This window comes from Ovis canadensis, chromosome 3 (assembly GCF_042477335.2).
Source record: "Ovis canadensis isolate MfBH-ARS-UI-01 breed Bighorn chromosome 3, ARS-UI_OviCan_v2, whole genome shotgun sequence".
Classification (NCBI taxonomy): Eukaryota; Metazoa; Chordata; class Mammalia; order Artiodactyla; family Bovidae; genus Ovis; species Ovis canadensis.
This window is the reverse complement of record NC_091247.1, coordinates 75,525,468-75,538,045: the sequence shown is the minus strand read 5'-3', so window position 1 is coordinate 75,538,045 and position 12,578 is coordinate 75,525,468. Positions and strand designations below refer to the sequence as shown.

General features: G+C 42.5%; 1 protein-coding gene across 2 annotated transcripts in view; it reads right to left on the bottom strand.

Moving 5' to 3' along the window:
• The window catches only part of FSHR (follicle stimulating hormone receptor), a 190,401-nt gene extending 180,309 nt beyond the window's left edge, over nucleotides 1-10,092 (bottom strand). The window contains exon 1 of one of the 2 annotated variants that reach the window (XM_069583374.1): nucleotides 9,821-10,092. In XM_069583374.1, the coding sequence (XP_069439475.1) occupies nucleotides 9,821-9,972 (152 nt within the window). In that variant the 5' untranslated portion in view covers nucleotides 9,973-10,092. The remainder of the gene's footprint in view (nucleotides 1-9,820) is intronic. The other variant, XM_069583375.1, reaches the window with a different exon arrangement.
• Between the last annotated feature and the right edge of the window lie 2,486 nt (nucleotides 10,093-12,578).

The window sequence follows — 12,578 nt, the reverse complement described above, 5'->3', positions numbered from 1 at the left end:
ACTTGGTAACAGAGGTCAAGGTCTGGTGTGAGATGTAAGAGGAAAACTAGTGTGATGTCGCAGAAGCTGGCGGTCAAGGGGGGAAAGTGTTTCAAGCAGGAGGATGGTTACCTGTGGTCATCTAAAATTCGGGTTTTTATTTGAAGAATAATATGACTACTAAGTAAAAGATACCAAAAATAAAGTTTATCAGTACCTGTGACAAGATAATTTTTAATGCAACAGTGGGCACTGAGTGGATTGAATAATGAATGGGAATTCCAGAGAAGAGAAGGCAGAATAAACAAACAACTGACTAACTATTGGTTTCCTCTTGAAACACCACTGAGAAGACAAGAAGGGGACTTGTTTTCTTTCTTTTAAAGCCATAAGGCAGAGGAACAAGAGCAACGAGATTTTGTAAAGACCATGGAGGAATGTGGATCTGGTACTCCTACAACCAGCATCTCTTGGAGGCAATTGGAAATGTGGAAGCTCAGACTCCTCCCCAAACTTACTGAGTCGGAATCTGCATTTTCCTAGTACATTCCTCTGATTGGCTTGCATATTTAAAGTTGGAGAAGTCCTGACTTGGAAGACTCTAAAATGAACTTCCAAGCCAGTGAGATTTATGCCACGTGATCCCCCAAAACACTCAGGAACTGGAGGCACTGGTGTTCCCAGAAGCAGGACTGGAGGGTGAAGAGGGTTGAGATGGCCAAAATAAAGAGGGCTGGTAGAAAAGTTGTTTAAAAAGCAGCCATACTACCCACCTGGAGCAGTCAGGCCAGTGTTCCCCCATAGCTGAGCAAAAACACCAGGCTTATTTGTTTGTTTGGCTGTACTGGGTCTTTGTGCTGCCCACAGGCTTTCTCTAGCTGCGGTGCACAGGCTTCTCATTTATTGCGGAACTCTGGCTCTAGGTGTGTGGGTTTCAGTAGTTATGGCTTGTGGGCTCTAGAGTGCGGATCTGGTAGTTGTGGCACAGAGTAGTTGCTTAGCGGCATGTGGGATCTTCCGACTAGGGATGGAACCTGTGTCCCCTGCATTGGCAGGCAGATTCTTAACCACTGGCCCACCAGGGGAACCCCAGGGTTTATTCTTTAAAGAGAGCAGACAACGTCTGAACTGGGGACACCAGGGACCACTTATGGGTGCTGGTTGCTGAGACCTCCGGTCCTCTTCCCTAGCCACCAGAGTGCTGGCAGGTAGGGCTTCACCCTCCAGGAAGGGGCTTGGAAGAATTTTCTCCAGGGGTTTCGCCCAGTCCAAGAGGCAAGATCGGCACAGTGATCCCCCAGTTCAGTGGCCCAGCCCCTTCCTTTATTTCTACTGCTGTGGTGGTGGTTTTGCTTCTTCTTACCCTATAGCTCTGCTTTCAGAGCTACTTTGTAATTTTCCTATCTGGTTGTCATAACTCTTTGTTCTCTTTCCTCTCATCTCTAATATTTGTTTGGGGGAATCAGATGCCATTCTAAGACTCCATGTTCTTATTGAAGGAACTCAGCAGATTTTCACAGCCAGGGACCTGATAAGCAATTTTGCTACTGTGTGCAGGCTTCCAGATGACCTCTTTGCTGGTCACCGTAAATCTCATGTTTGCTTTTCGTTGCCTTTCCAGTTTGTTTTCTAAATTAAAAGAGTGTTTCTAGTATTTTCTGCTGCTCCTCCCAACCCAGTATAGTTACTTACAGAATGTCTATACTCAGTTCAGTTCAGTTCAGTCGCTCAGTTGTGTCCGACTGTTTGCGACCCCATGAATTGCAGCACGCCAGGCCTCCCTGTCCATCACCATCTCCCGGAGTTCACTCAGACTCCCGTCCATTGAGTCCGTGATGCCATCCAGCCATCTCATCCTGGGTCGTCCCCTTCTCCTCCTGCCCCCAATCTCTCCCAGCATCAGGGTCTTTTCCAATGAGTCAACTCTTCACATGAGGTGTCCAAAGTACTGGAGCTTCAGCTTTAGCATCATTCCTTCCAAAGAAATCCCAGGGTTGATATCCTTCAGAATGGACTGGTTGGATCTCCTTGCAGTCCAAGAGACCCTCAAGAGTCTTCTCCAACGCTACAGTTCAAACGCATCAATTCCTCGGCGCTCAGCCTTCTTCACAGTCCAACTCAAATGTCTACACTACTTACCCATAAAACAAACACCAGTTAGATGAAGGATTCATTCCTTCCTGCCCTGAGCAGAAATTAGCCTTGGTGGGCATATGGCAGTGGCAAGGGTTTAAGTCTGACTCTCTATATTTGCTGTGATCTGATGATGGCTAGTGATCATTCTTTTGTTTTCAATTCATTTTCTTATTCTAAACACAGCCATACAAAGTAGTCTGGAATTTAGAAGGAAGAGAAATTGCTCAGAAATTTAAGAACATTCAAGAATTCCTTGTTTGTGTCCCACATATGCCAAAGTAGACATTTTTAAGGTGTGTCACTTTCAGAAGAGACATCTGGTCTTTGTGAACTCGGTGTGGTTACCAGATTTCATAGATGACATTCAGCTGCTTTGAAGGGAAGCTGTCATACACAGTCCATTGACATGTAAGCTCCTTTTACCTATTCTCTCCCAGTGTCTACTTAGTAACATTCAGGAACACAAGGAGTTTTGGGGGAAAAATTATGAGTTTAGGAAAGAAAACAATGCAACCTAAGCTTCCACTTTTGATGCTGTTTTCCATCTTCTGTACCATTCTCCTCCAGCCCAGCTCAAAGCATCCAGACCCTTGTATTTGCCCAATGTGAAAATTTCTGAAAGTGAAAGTTGCTCAGTCATGTCTGACTCTGCTACCTCATGGACTGTTGCCTGCCAGGTTCCTCCATCCACAGGATTTTCCAGGCAAGAGTACTGGAGTGGGTTGCGATTTCCTTCTCTAGGGGATCTTCCCGATCCAGGGATTGAACCTAGGTTTCCCTCACTGCAGGGAGACTCTTTACCATCTGAACCACCAGGGAAGCCCAAGAATACTGGAGGGGGTAGCCTATGGCTTCTCTAGGGGAATTTTCCTGACCCAGGAATCAAACCGTGGTCTCCTGCATTGCAGTCAGATTCTTTACCAGCTGAGCTACCAGGGAATCCTAGTCAAACTTAAATATTTAAACATCTGCTGGTTAAGCCTTATCATGAATTTGCTGGTGTTCATTTATCATTCTATTTTACTTGAGGTCTGTGTTTTCCTTGTAAAATAAGGCAAGGATCTTCTGACCTTCTACAAAAAAGTGTGTTCTGGAAGTGGCCCTGCACAGCTCCTTAAATCCACCCTAGCTGGTCAAAAGAGCAAAGTTAGACAGGACAGCCAGATGCTTGTTAAATGTAAAAAGGCAGGCATCTCCTCATTGACTTTCACTCAGCATCTGTTTCTTCCAGCTCCCACAGTCTGTGATTTCAGATTGCACAAGGCAACTTGCAATTAATTGTCAAATGGGTAGTTTAGACAATGACCATTCTGGTTTCCAAGGGGATTTTTGTTGTTGTGGGTAAAATTGAGGAAAAGCATGATTGTTGTTACTGTTGGACTCTCTTCTCTTTTAGCAACTCCATGAGAGCAGCCCCGTGCCTCCCCTTTTGATCCTCTTCTCCCGAGTGCCCAGCATAGTGCTCTGCACAAATATAATCAATAAATATTTGATGTTGAAAGAAACCTCATGAAAAATGAGCCTTTTTGCTTGGTCTCCAAAGCTGAATATATTAAAGTAGAAGAATTCATTTCAGGTTGGAGAAAATAATATTATTTAGGTAGGGGAATATAAGGTATGTTTGAGAGCTGGGAATTAGGAAATAGTCCACAGGAAAAGTGTTGAGAGGATGGAAGATATGAGGGGAAGACAGGAGAGTTAATTTGAGGATAAAATATGGAGGAGCTTAATGTCAAACTTAAGACTTTGAACTTTTGTCCTGAATCTGGACATTCGTGCCTATAGGGAATTAAACCAAGCCAGGACTCAGAGCAGAGGGCTGGGCGGGGAGAAAGCCGAAGGCGCAAGGGGCTGATTCACAAGCTATTACCCTGAGATGAAGAGAAAGCACAAGGGAAGGCCCCTCTGTCTTCCAGGGATGTGATCCTATCTCCTGAACAAAATTTGCTAGACTTTCTTTGAAGGGACAAGCAATTTTAAATTGGAACCACTCCTGAATTCTAATGCTCAAGGCTCTGGCCCTTTCTCTTCCATGCCCTTCTATTCTAGGATGATTTCCAGTCAGCCTTTGTTTATCTAGTTACAAAGTCATCATTGGAGCTGGGATCCCTCAAAAATTCTTTGTTTAAAACCCCTCACCAAACTGAAAACAGTCAGAGACAGGTATCTATGGGGAAGTTTTCCACATTGCATTTGTAAATAACAGACATTCGCAGAACTATTAAGCCTAAGAACCACACTCTTCAAAATCCCACAACTGAAATTACAGAAATTTAGGAATTAACAATTATACGTGTTGGACTCTGCAGGTCTAGAAGAAACCTATTGGTTTGGGGAAGTTTGGTACCTGAAGATATTTGTAAAAATCAAAGCATTTTAGAATTGAAAGAAATCTCAGCACTAATTTATTTCTGCCCTTCACCAATTTACTGATGAATTTTCTCTCCCATATCCTCAACTGATCTATTTCACTGAAATAGCTGAACTCTTAGGGTCCCTATTTCTTAAAGATTTTCATCAGTCTTAGCATTACTGAGATACAAAAATTGGCTTATGCTGTACATTTTCTAGTGTTTGTGATACAGGATTCCATGATGGCTGTGTGTTGGCTCTTGCTGAAAAAGGTCTGGGAGAGGGTATGAAAGAGAGTGGACACTAGCCACTCCTGAGACTAAAAATATAATTGAGTTCCAGTGTATGGCACAGGTTTGGTTGCTTTACTCAAAAAAATTTTTTTTTGCACATCCCTTGAAGACTTTCAGGTCCTCATGAAAGAAAAAGGTTATGGTGTGTTCATGTCAGAGACATAAAACACGCTCAAGATACTTCAGGAAGAGGTCAGATTAAGAAGAAACATCCATATCTCATTATAATCAGATCTTAAGCAATTAAAAATAATTACTCTCTTTGCTAGGTGACCTTATGGGATATAAAAGTTAGCATCTCTTCTAAATAAAGCTAAATTGGAGATCTTAAATCTAACAGCTCAAAAAAAAAGAAAAAAAAAGGTAGTCCAATAAACCACTGGATAACCCAATTAGTGGTTTTGGAGAAGGATAATCAAACATTAAATGAATTTCCCACTTGCTGCCAAGATTTTCTGCTTCTGAAGCTTAGGCTTGTTTGGTAGAGGACTTGGGCAAGGAAAGACAGCACTGACCTTTAGGTAAACAAGGAGATGTTATCATCATCAAGAAGTGCAGCTCTATGCCGTCAAACCCTTACTCTTCAACAGCTGATAATGACTCTGCAAATTACAGCTGTTAGCCAATTCTCAGAGTAGAGTTCATCTGTTACTTTAAAGAATTTTTTCCTCTGCAATATAATTTTTACTTTTTCCCTTTGAAGATACTGCATTCTATAGCTGCTCTTTTTTCTGATTCTCATGCAGGAAATATAAACCTTCCTTACCCCAGCCTCATTAAATTCTAAATGTTGGACATTGACATATCATTTCTCACTAAAGAAGGTACAGGATTTGGTTTTGAGAGGAAAGATTATGTATGCATTAGCATGAAATCTGTGATGTTTGTTTCTTTCAAAGAAATATCTAAACAAGGCAGTGGCAGTCTTCAGATAGATGAACCCAGAGCAGTCTGCACAGTGGGGTGTTTGGTTCTGACATCTGGACAGACTACAATCATCAAAGCACATATGGGAAACACAGGAAAGCTAACATTCAGGGTTTGGAATCTGACCTCAGTTGGCAAAAATTGTATTTCTTTGAACACTTTTACCCAGTTTAAAGTGATTTTGTTTAAGGCAATTTCACTCATCCTTTCAATATTCTTGTTTAAAATAGAGAAACAGGTATTATTACTTAAATCAAGAGAATTGAGTGGCATGCCTAAAAGAATATTCAACTTGTAACTTAGTAGACTGTTTCAAGTCTATGTGTTTCTCTTTCTGAATAAATTAATGGATTCCAGAATGATATACAGGCTTTTTCTTTAAAACAAACACATAAAAAAGCAAAGAAAGCAAGGGAACGATCAAATCCTGTAGTAGTTCACCACAGGGGGAGCAATAATTATCTTTTATAAGAATCTTTTCTTTGATACTGAGGAGCAGAGCAAATAAACAGCTGTAATTCCCCCTTATTTATTGTGTCATTTATTCTATATGTAAATGAGGGCCCAGAACCTACATTGCATTGAGCCAGGCACAGTGACTACCAAGAACATGTTCACTGCAGTTGAGGAAATAAGACACATATGAAAAATTAAGGGCAAAGCAAGATTGTAAAATGAACTGCACCAGGGTTCAGATTACATGAAGATGGAATGGTCAGGAGAGTTTTATCGAAGAGGCAAACTTTGAGCCAGCTTATATATAGTAAGCAGTTTGGCTTTCAAGAGACAAAGAAGAGCTTGAAGATTACAGAAGCAAGATCTGTAACAGTCGTGACACCCTGGGACACAAGCTGAGCTTGAGAGCAAGTCTTTTTCAGGCTTGCGGAGCAGATGGCTTCTGTTGGAGCTAGCTGAGAGGTAAAGTCAGAAAGATGAGCCACCAAATGATTTTAAACTGGAGAATCATGGTGGCTGTGGTGCTTTATGGATAAAAATGGAATGATGGTGTTCGGGCTGGTTTGGAAAAGACAGAGATTGATTGCAAGGAGATAAATTAAGACAACTATTTAATCCAGTGTGTAGATAGATGTTCAGATTCCAAACAAAGATAATGGCAATAAAAAAGAGAATTATTGCTTGTAGCCGTATGAAGGGAGTTTATGAAAGTAGTTAGATGTGGGCTTTTGGGAATATGAAACCTACATGATGAGGTGAATTAAACTATCAACATTCAACAAATGAAGAAACCAACAGTGGCTTTACTAGTTTTGTAATCCATTCCTTTCTACATCTCAGAAAGAGAATTAAGATGGCAAAGAGACACAGGAGCTTGCCTTGAAGAGAGGGGTCAACACAGGCAGCCTACAGCGTGATCTCATATAGTTCTCCCTGTGCCAAGAATGCCCATCAGTGGACACTTTTCTTCTAGTATTGTGGTCATCTGACACTGCTAAAGAAAACAATCTGTATCCATAACATCACTGAGACTTAAAATTTCAGGTTTTGAATGGGTGTTCACATTCTTAGAAATTCTAACTCCAGGAAGAATAACACAAGATCAAAGCATCCCTTCTAGATTCATTGACTGCCTCTATGTGAAGCTGAGTTTCTAGAGTAAGTCTGAAATCAAAAAAATCCTTTGCCTATCATCAGGAAGAAACCTGTTCCCTGAGTTCTTGGCAAATACTGAAAGCCCAAAGGAACACCATTTCTTATTCAGAGAGGAAGTGCTCCAGCCACTGGGAGGAAAAGGAGATTATTTTTAAATCAGTGGGATACTATAAACTATCTCAGAGCTACAAATATCTTTACATCAGTTTTTCAAAGCCTTCTCATTTCCATTGATTCATTTGATCACCCTGAATGCCCTCTGTGGTGTTTTTTTCTCTAGTACTTTACAGATGAACAACAATCCCCACCCCCCACACTTGAGAGGCATTGTGCTGAATGTTTTAATCCTACATTTAATGCCCATGGCAACTCTGAAAAAGGTACACATTACAATTTCCATTGTACACCCAAAAGCCCACAGGCTGAAGCAAGAAACAGTCATAGTCTGGTTTAGAACACAGGTCTCTTAGATTCTAGAGTCCATACTCTTCCATCTCTAACTTGTGATAAAGAGTTAAAGGCCCACCTGTGAATGTTACTTTCGAATTCCCTCTATTCCTGACCCTGCTCAGCAAGTTGAGTACTTTCTCCATGATGTTGTGCTGTCTCAGGCCACCTAAACCCTTTGTTGTTGTTGTTCAGTAGTATCCAACTGTTTGCAACCCCATGGACTGCAGCACTCCAAGCATCCCTGTCCTTCACTATCTCCTGGAGTTTGCCTGAAGCCAGAAATGTTTAACTACTCTCAGCTATGGTCTGAATCAGAAGTGGGCATTCCACAGACTATGGCCCACATCTGGTTGCTCTCTGTTTTTCTATACAGAGTGAAAAAAAAAACTCCCTTCTGGTAAAGAAATGCCAGAAAGCAGACAGCCTAATTTAGCAGGGAGTTTTGAAAAGAGGGTATCAATCTAAAATTAAGCCTTGTAAGAGGCTGTCTCTTTTAGTAACTGGTTGACACTGCTTGGTCCCTGGGGAAACACTGGAAAAAGAGAAGGACTGGGAGAGGTAGAAATGTGTGTGTGTTGAGTGTGTGCATTGAGGGGCTGTATCTTTTGGTGTTCACAGCCATCCCACCAAGCAGATTGTATTGAACTTCTAGAAATTAGGAACTTGAGGCTGAAAACAAGTTAAGTAATTGTTAAAAGTAGCTTAGGAGCGACTGACTTCTTAGAGGAGCTCAGGTGCATCAGTCTTCTCTTGTGTTTATAATCACCTAACAAAGCAGACATAGGCACATTCTTCCCTGCAATCAGGAGTAACTGTCTCATTAAGGCAGTGTCGCCAAAACACAGCGTTGGCCACCTATCTTCCCTGCTGCTACCTCTGGGAAGGAATGGAGAACTTGTGATGTCAGGGGAAAAAGGAGCAGGCAGAACCAACTCAGCCTTGTAGCTGTTTGTCCCTGAGTGAAAATCTGAAATGCAGCCCCATCGTGTTTGAGCATAGGTAATGGTAACTGGTAAATGAAAAGATGACCACCTTCTGCCATAAAATAAGATCATGCATAGCTTTGGGGAACCAAGATTAAAGGATGCTTCCAGAATAGCAGCTTCTGTTTAAAATCCTTGGGATAAAACGACTGAGGATATCTATGATCTCCGAGCCAGCTCTCGGATGGGAGGGAGGGGTGGGGAGGTGGGGAGGGATGGTCATTGGACTAGGAAACAGTCCTGCCTTCCTCTTACTTTAAAGCAATAGACATGGGACTTTAAGGGAAAGACTGCGATCTGTGAGTCAAAAGGCCTGATTTCTAGTTTGGCTCCGCCTCTACTCATCGGGAGAGGTTAGGAAATGTTCTACTCTCCAGACCCCAGATTTCTCAACTGCAAAATAAACAGATGGAAGTAGAATAATGTCTAAGATCTTGTCAAGTTGTAAAAGTCTGTCTATTTCCTTTTAGAGTAGGTTAGTAAAAATCTAAATGTGGGAATCACCTTTTCCCAGTGGTATGAAAGATGATCCCCTTCTTTCTACACCTGCTCTTTTTCTTTCTCCCTTTCTTCACACCCCTTCCCTCTCTTGTGACTCCTTTTCCTCCAGGAAGCAGAGTCTCAGTTCGGGAATTCCTTGTTGGTGCCTCCAGAGCAGCAATGACTCTTGCCTTCTTGAATTCAGTATCCTCAAAAACACCCATTGTGCCTTCCATGTCAATCAAAGCCATCTTTCTGCCTTCAATTTGAGCTCTTCTAAGTTTCTACATTTTCCTTAGCCTTCTCTTAGTTCCACCAAAGAGAGTACAGCACCCAAGAACAAATGTGTCAAAAATACTAAAAAGTTTTCCTTTCACCTTCAGATTCAGGTTTGCATGCTGCCCTTCCCTGACAATTCCAAGACAAACTCTCACTAAGATCCTTAGAGAACCACAGGGCAGGAGTGTTGGGCTGGGGGAGTTTGTTTTACTTAAGCCTTCAGGGCAGAATATTTCAGCCCAACACTTATCAGCTTCATGTGAAAATAATAATAGCACGCAAGGCACAAATACCAGCCACACTGTTGTTCCCACTGACTCAGATACTTACAGTTCGACCGCATCCCTGGGGAGGTCGGAGGGCATCTCTGTCACCTTGCTGTCCTGGCAGAGGAAGACTCCATTAGAGCAGTGACAGAGTCGATGGTGGCATCCTGAGCCCAAGCTCAGGAATGCGAGCAAGGCCACCAGGAACAAGGCCATGTTTACTTATCCATCCACCTGCTTGCTTCTGCTTCTGCAGACACAATCCTGCCCAGATTTCAGAGGCTCCACACTGAGCCCTTTTGAAAAGAGGTCTGCGTTGGGAGCTGGTAGGGTCACGTGACCCGCCCAGGGCCGCTTTCCTTTTTTTTCTTTTTTATCGGTCACTTCCAGACAAATAGCAGAATTTCTGAGTGACAGCAGTGACTTTGGTGGGGGTGGGGTGGGAGAGGTAGAGGGCGTGGCAAGATACGCTGTCCCTTTACCTTTTTTGGTTGGGTTTGCAAATTGAAACTTGATGCATGTCTAGAATAGCTTATATTAAATTCGCTGTAAGACTGTCCCTGTGGGTCACTATTTTTTTTTTTTTTCTCAAAACAGAGTGACACGCTTGACTTTCTCCAAAATAGATGCAATCTGCAGTGTGAAACATCATTAAGAGAGTTCCCCAGTGAAGGCCAGGGACCTGTTTCCAGTCTTGGTGTCAATGTCTTCCTCCAGGCTGCTTGATACAAAACCAGAACTTCTGGGTCACAGTCACTGATTCTCTTTCTTGCTGGAATTAACAACCAAACATGGTGCAGCTCAGAAGACAGGCAGTGGGTTAGTGAGCCCCTGGACAGATGGTAGGAGGCACTTTTAAGAGAGTAGTCTACAGAGATAACTGACTCAGCTGAGTGACCAACAGGTCGGGCTGGGTTTTCACTGGGCTTAGTAGACACCAACTATCCCACCCTCTGTCACATGTCCTTTCTGGCTTCTCTCATTTCCAGTCTCTGAAGATTACCCTTGCCTTTTGGATGCTGGCACAAATGAATTTATTTAACCTATGCTTTTAGCTTAGTTTTAAATGTTCTCTGTAGGTGACAATCCTGGCACTTTTGTGGGCACTTTCCATCTTCTTGATGGTGAGGGATCTGAGGAATGTTTGGCCATACTTTCAGTCAAGGGGCCATCTACTTTCAACTTCAGAACCTATGAAGTTTAAAAGGCAGAATATTCTCTAAGATTCTATAACTTACTGCTGCTGCTGCTGCTAAGTTGCTTCAGTCATGTCCGACTCTGTGCGACCCCATAGACGGCAGCCCACCAGGCTCCCCCGTCCCTGGGATTCTCCAGGCAAGAACACTGAAGTGGGTTGCCATTTCCTTCTCCAATGCATGAAACTGAAAAGTGAAAGTGAAGTTGCTCAGTCGTGTCTGACCCTCATTGACCCCATGGACTGCAGCCTTCCAGGCTCCTCCATCCATGGGATTTTCCAGGCAAGAGTACTGGAGTGGGGTGCCATTGCCTTCTCTGTATAACTTACTACTTGCTCAAATTAGTTTTAACACTGTCTTTAGGTAATGCAGTAGCCGCAGCAGTAGGTAATTAGTTGCACAAAATTGAGTTATATGGAACTGCTAAACAAGTATATATTGATCTCCCCTCCTTTCTTCCTCTCCTGTACCTAGCCAAGAAATAATGACATAGAAGGAATGGATTAATCATTAAGGGAATAACAGAAGCAAGTGAATCTTAGAATAAAATTGTTCCCTGGATGCTTCTGGGAGCAACTGCTTCATTCTAACTCCAGGACTATAAGATCAGTTCAGTTCAGTTCAGTCGCTCAGTCGTGTCCGACTCTTTGTGACCCCATGAATCACAGCACGCCAGGCCTCCCTGTCCATCACCAACTCCCGAAGTTCACTCAGACTCACATCCATAGAGTCAGTGATGCCATCCAGCCATCTCATCCTCTGTTGTCCCCTTCTCCTCCTGCCCTCAGTCCCTCCCAGCATCAGGGTCTTTTCCAATGAGTCAACTCTTCGCATGAGGTGGCCAAAGTACTGGAGTTTCAGCTTCAGCATCATTCCTTCCAAAGAAATCCCAGGGCTGATCTCCTTCAGAATGGACTGGTTGGATCTCCTTGCAGTCCAAGGGACTCTGAAGAGTCTTCTCCAACACCACAGTTCAAAAGCATTAATTCTTCAGCGTTCAGCCTTCTTCACAGTCCAACTCTCACATCCATACATGACCACAGGAAAAACCATAGCCTTGACTAGATGGACCTTAGTCGGCAAAGTAATGTCTCTGCTTTTGAACATGCTATCTAGGTTGGTCATAACCTTTCTTCCAAGGAGTAGGTGTCTTTTAATTTCATGGCTGCAGGGCAGTATCTATATGGACTCTATGTTGTTACAGTTTTGGCTAACATGAAGAGATAAATTATTTCATTCAGCAGTTGACCTGTGGAATCATAATCATTTAGATGGAGAAGGGATTTAATTCAATCATCCAGCTAATGCGTAAGTTTGCTTTAAAATGCCCACATTAATTTAAAGGGGTCGACTTAACCTCTTCTTGGATAACTCCAAGTGACCAAATACTCATTACCAGTTGAACATTTCACATATACCCCCACCCCACAAATCCCCACTGAGATTTTGGAAAGTTCCAGTTATGACTAAATTAGTCTTCGTATAACAAGAAATTTTTTTAACTGAGAGAGATTTTGATTTGAAAACTGTTCCCTATTCACAACTGATAGATAACATGGCTAACCTAAATGCAAATTATTAAGCAAAATCACAAAACAGTTGTGGACTAAAGAGATGCCAGTTGTT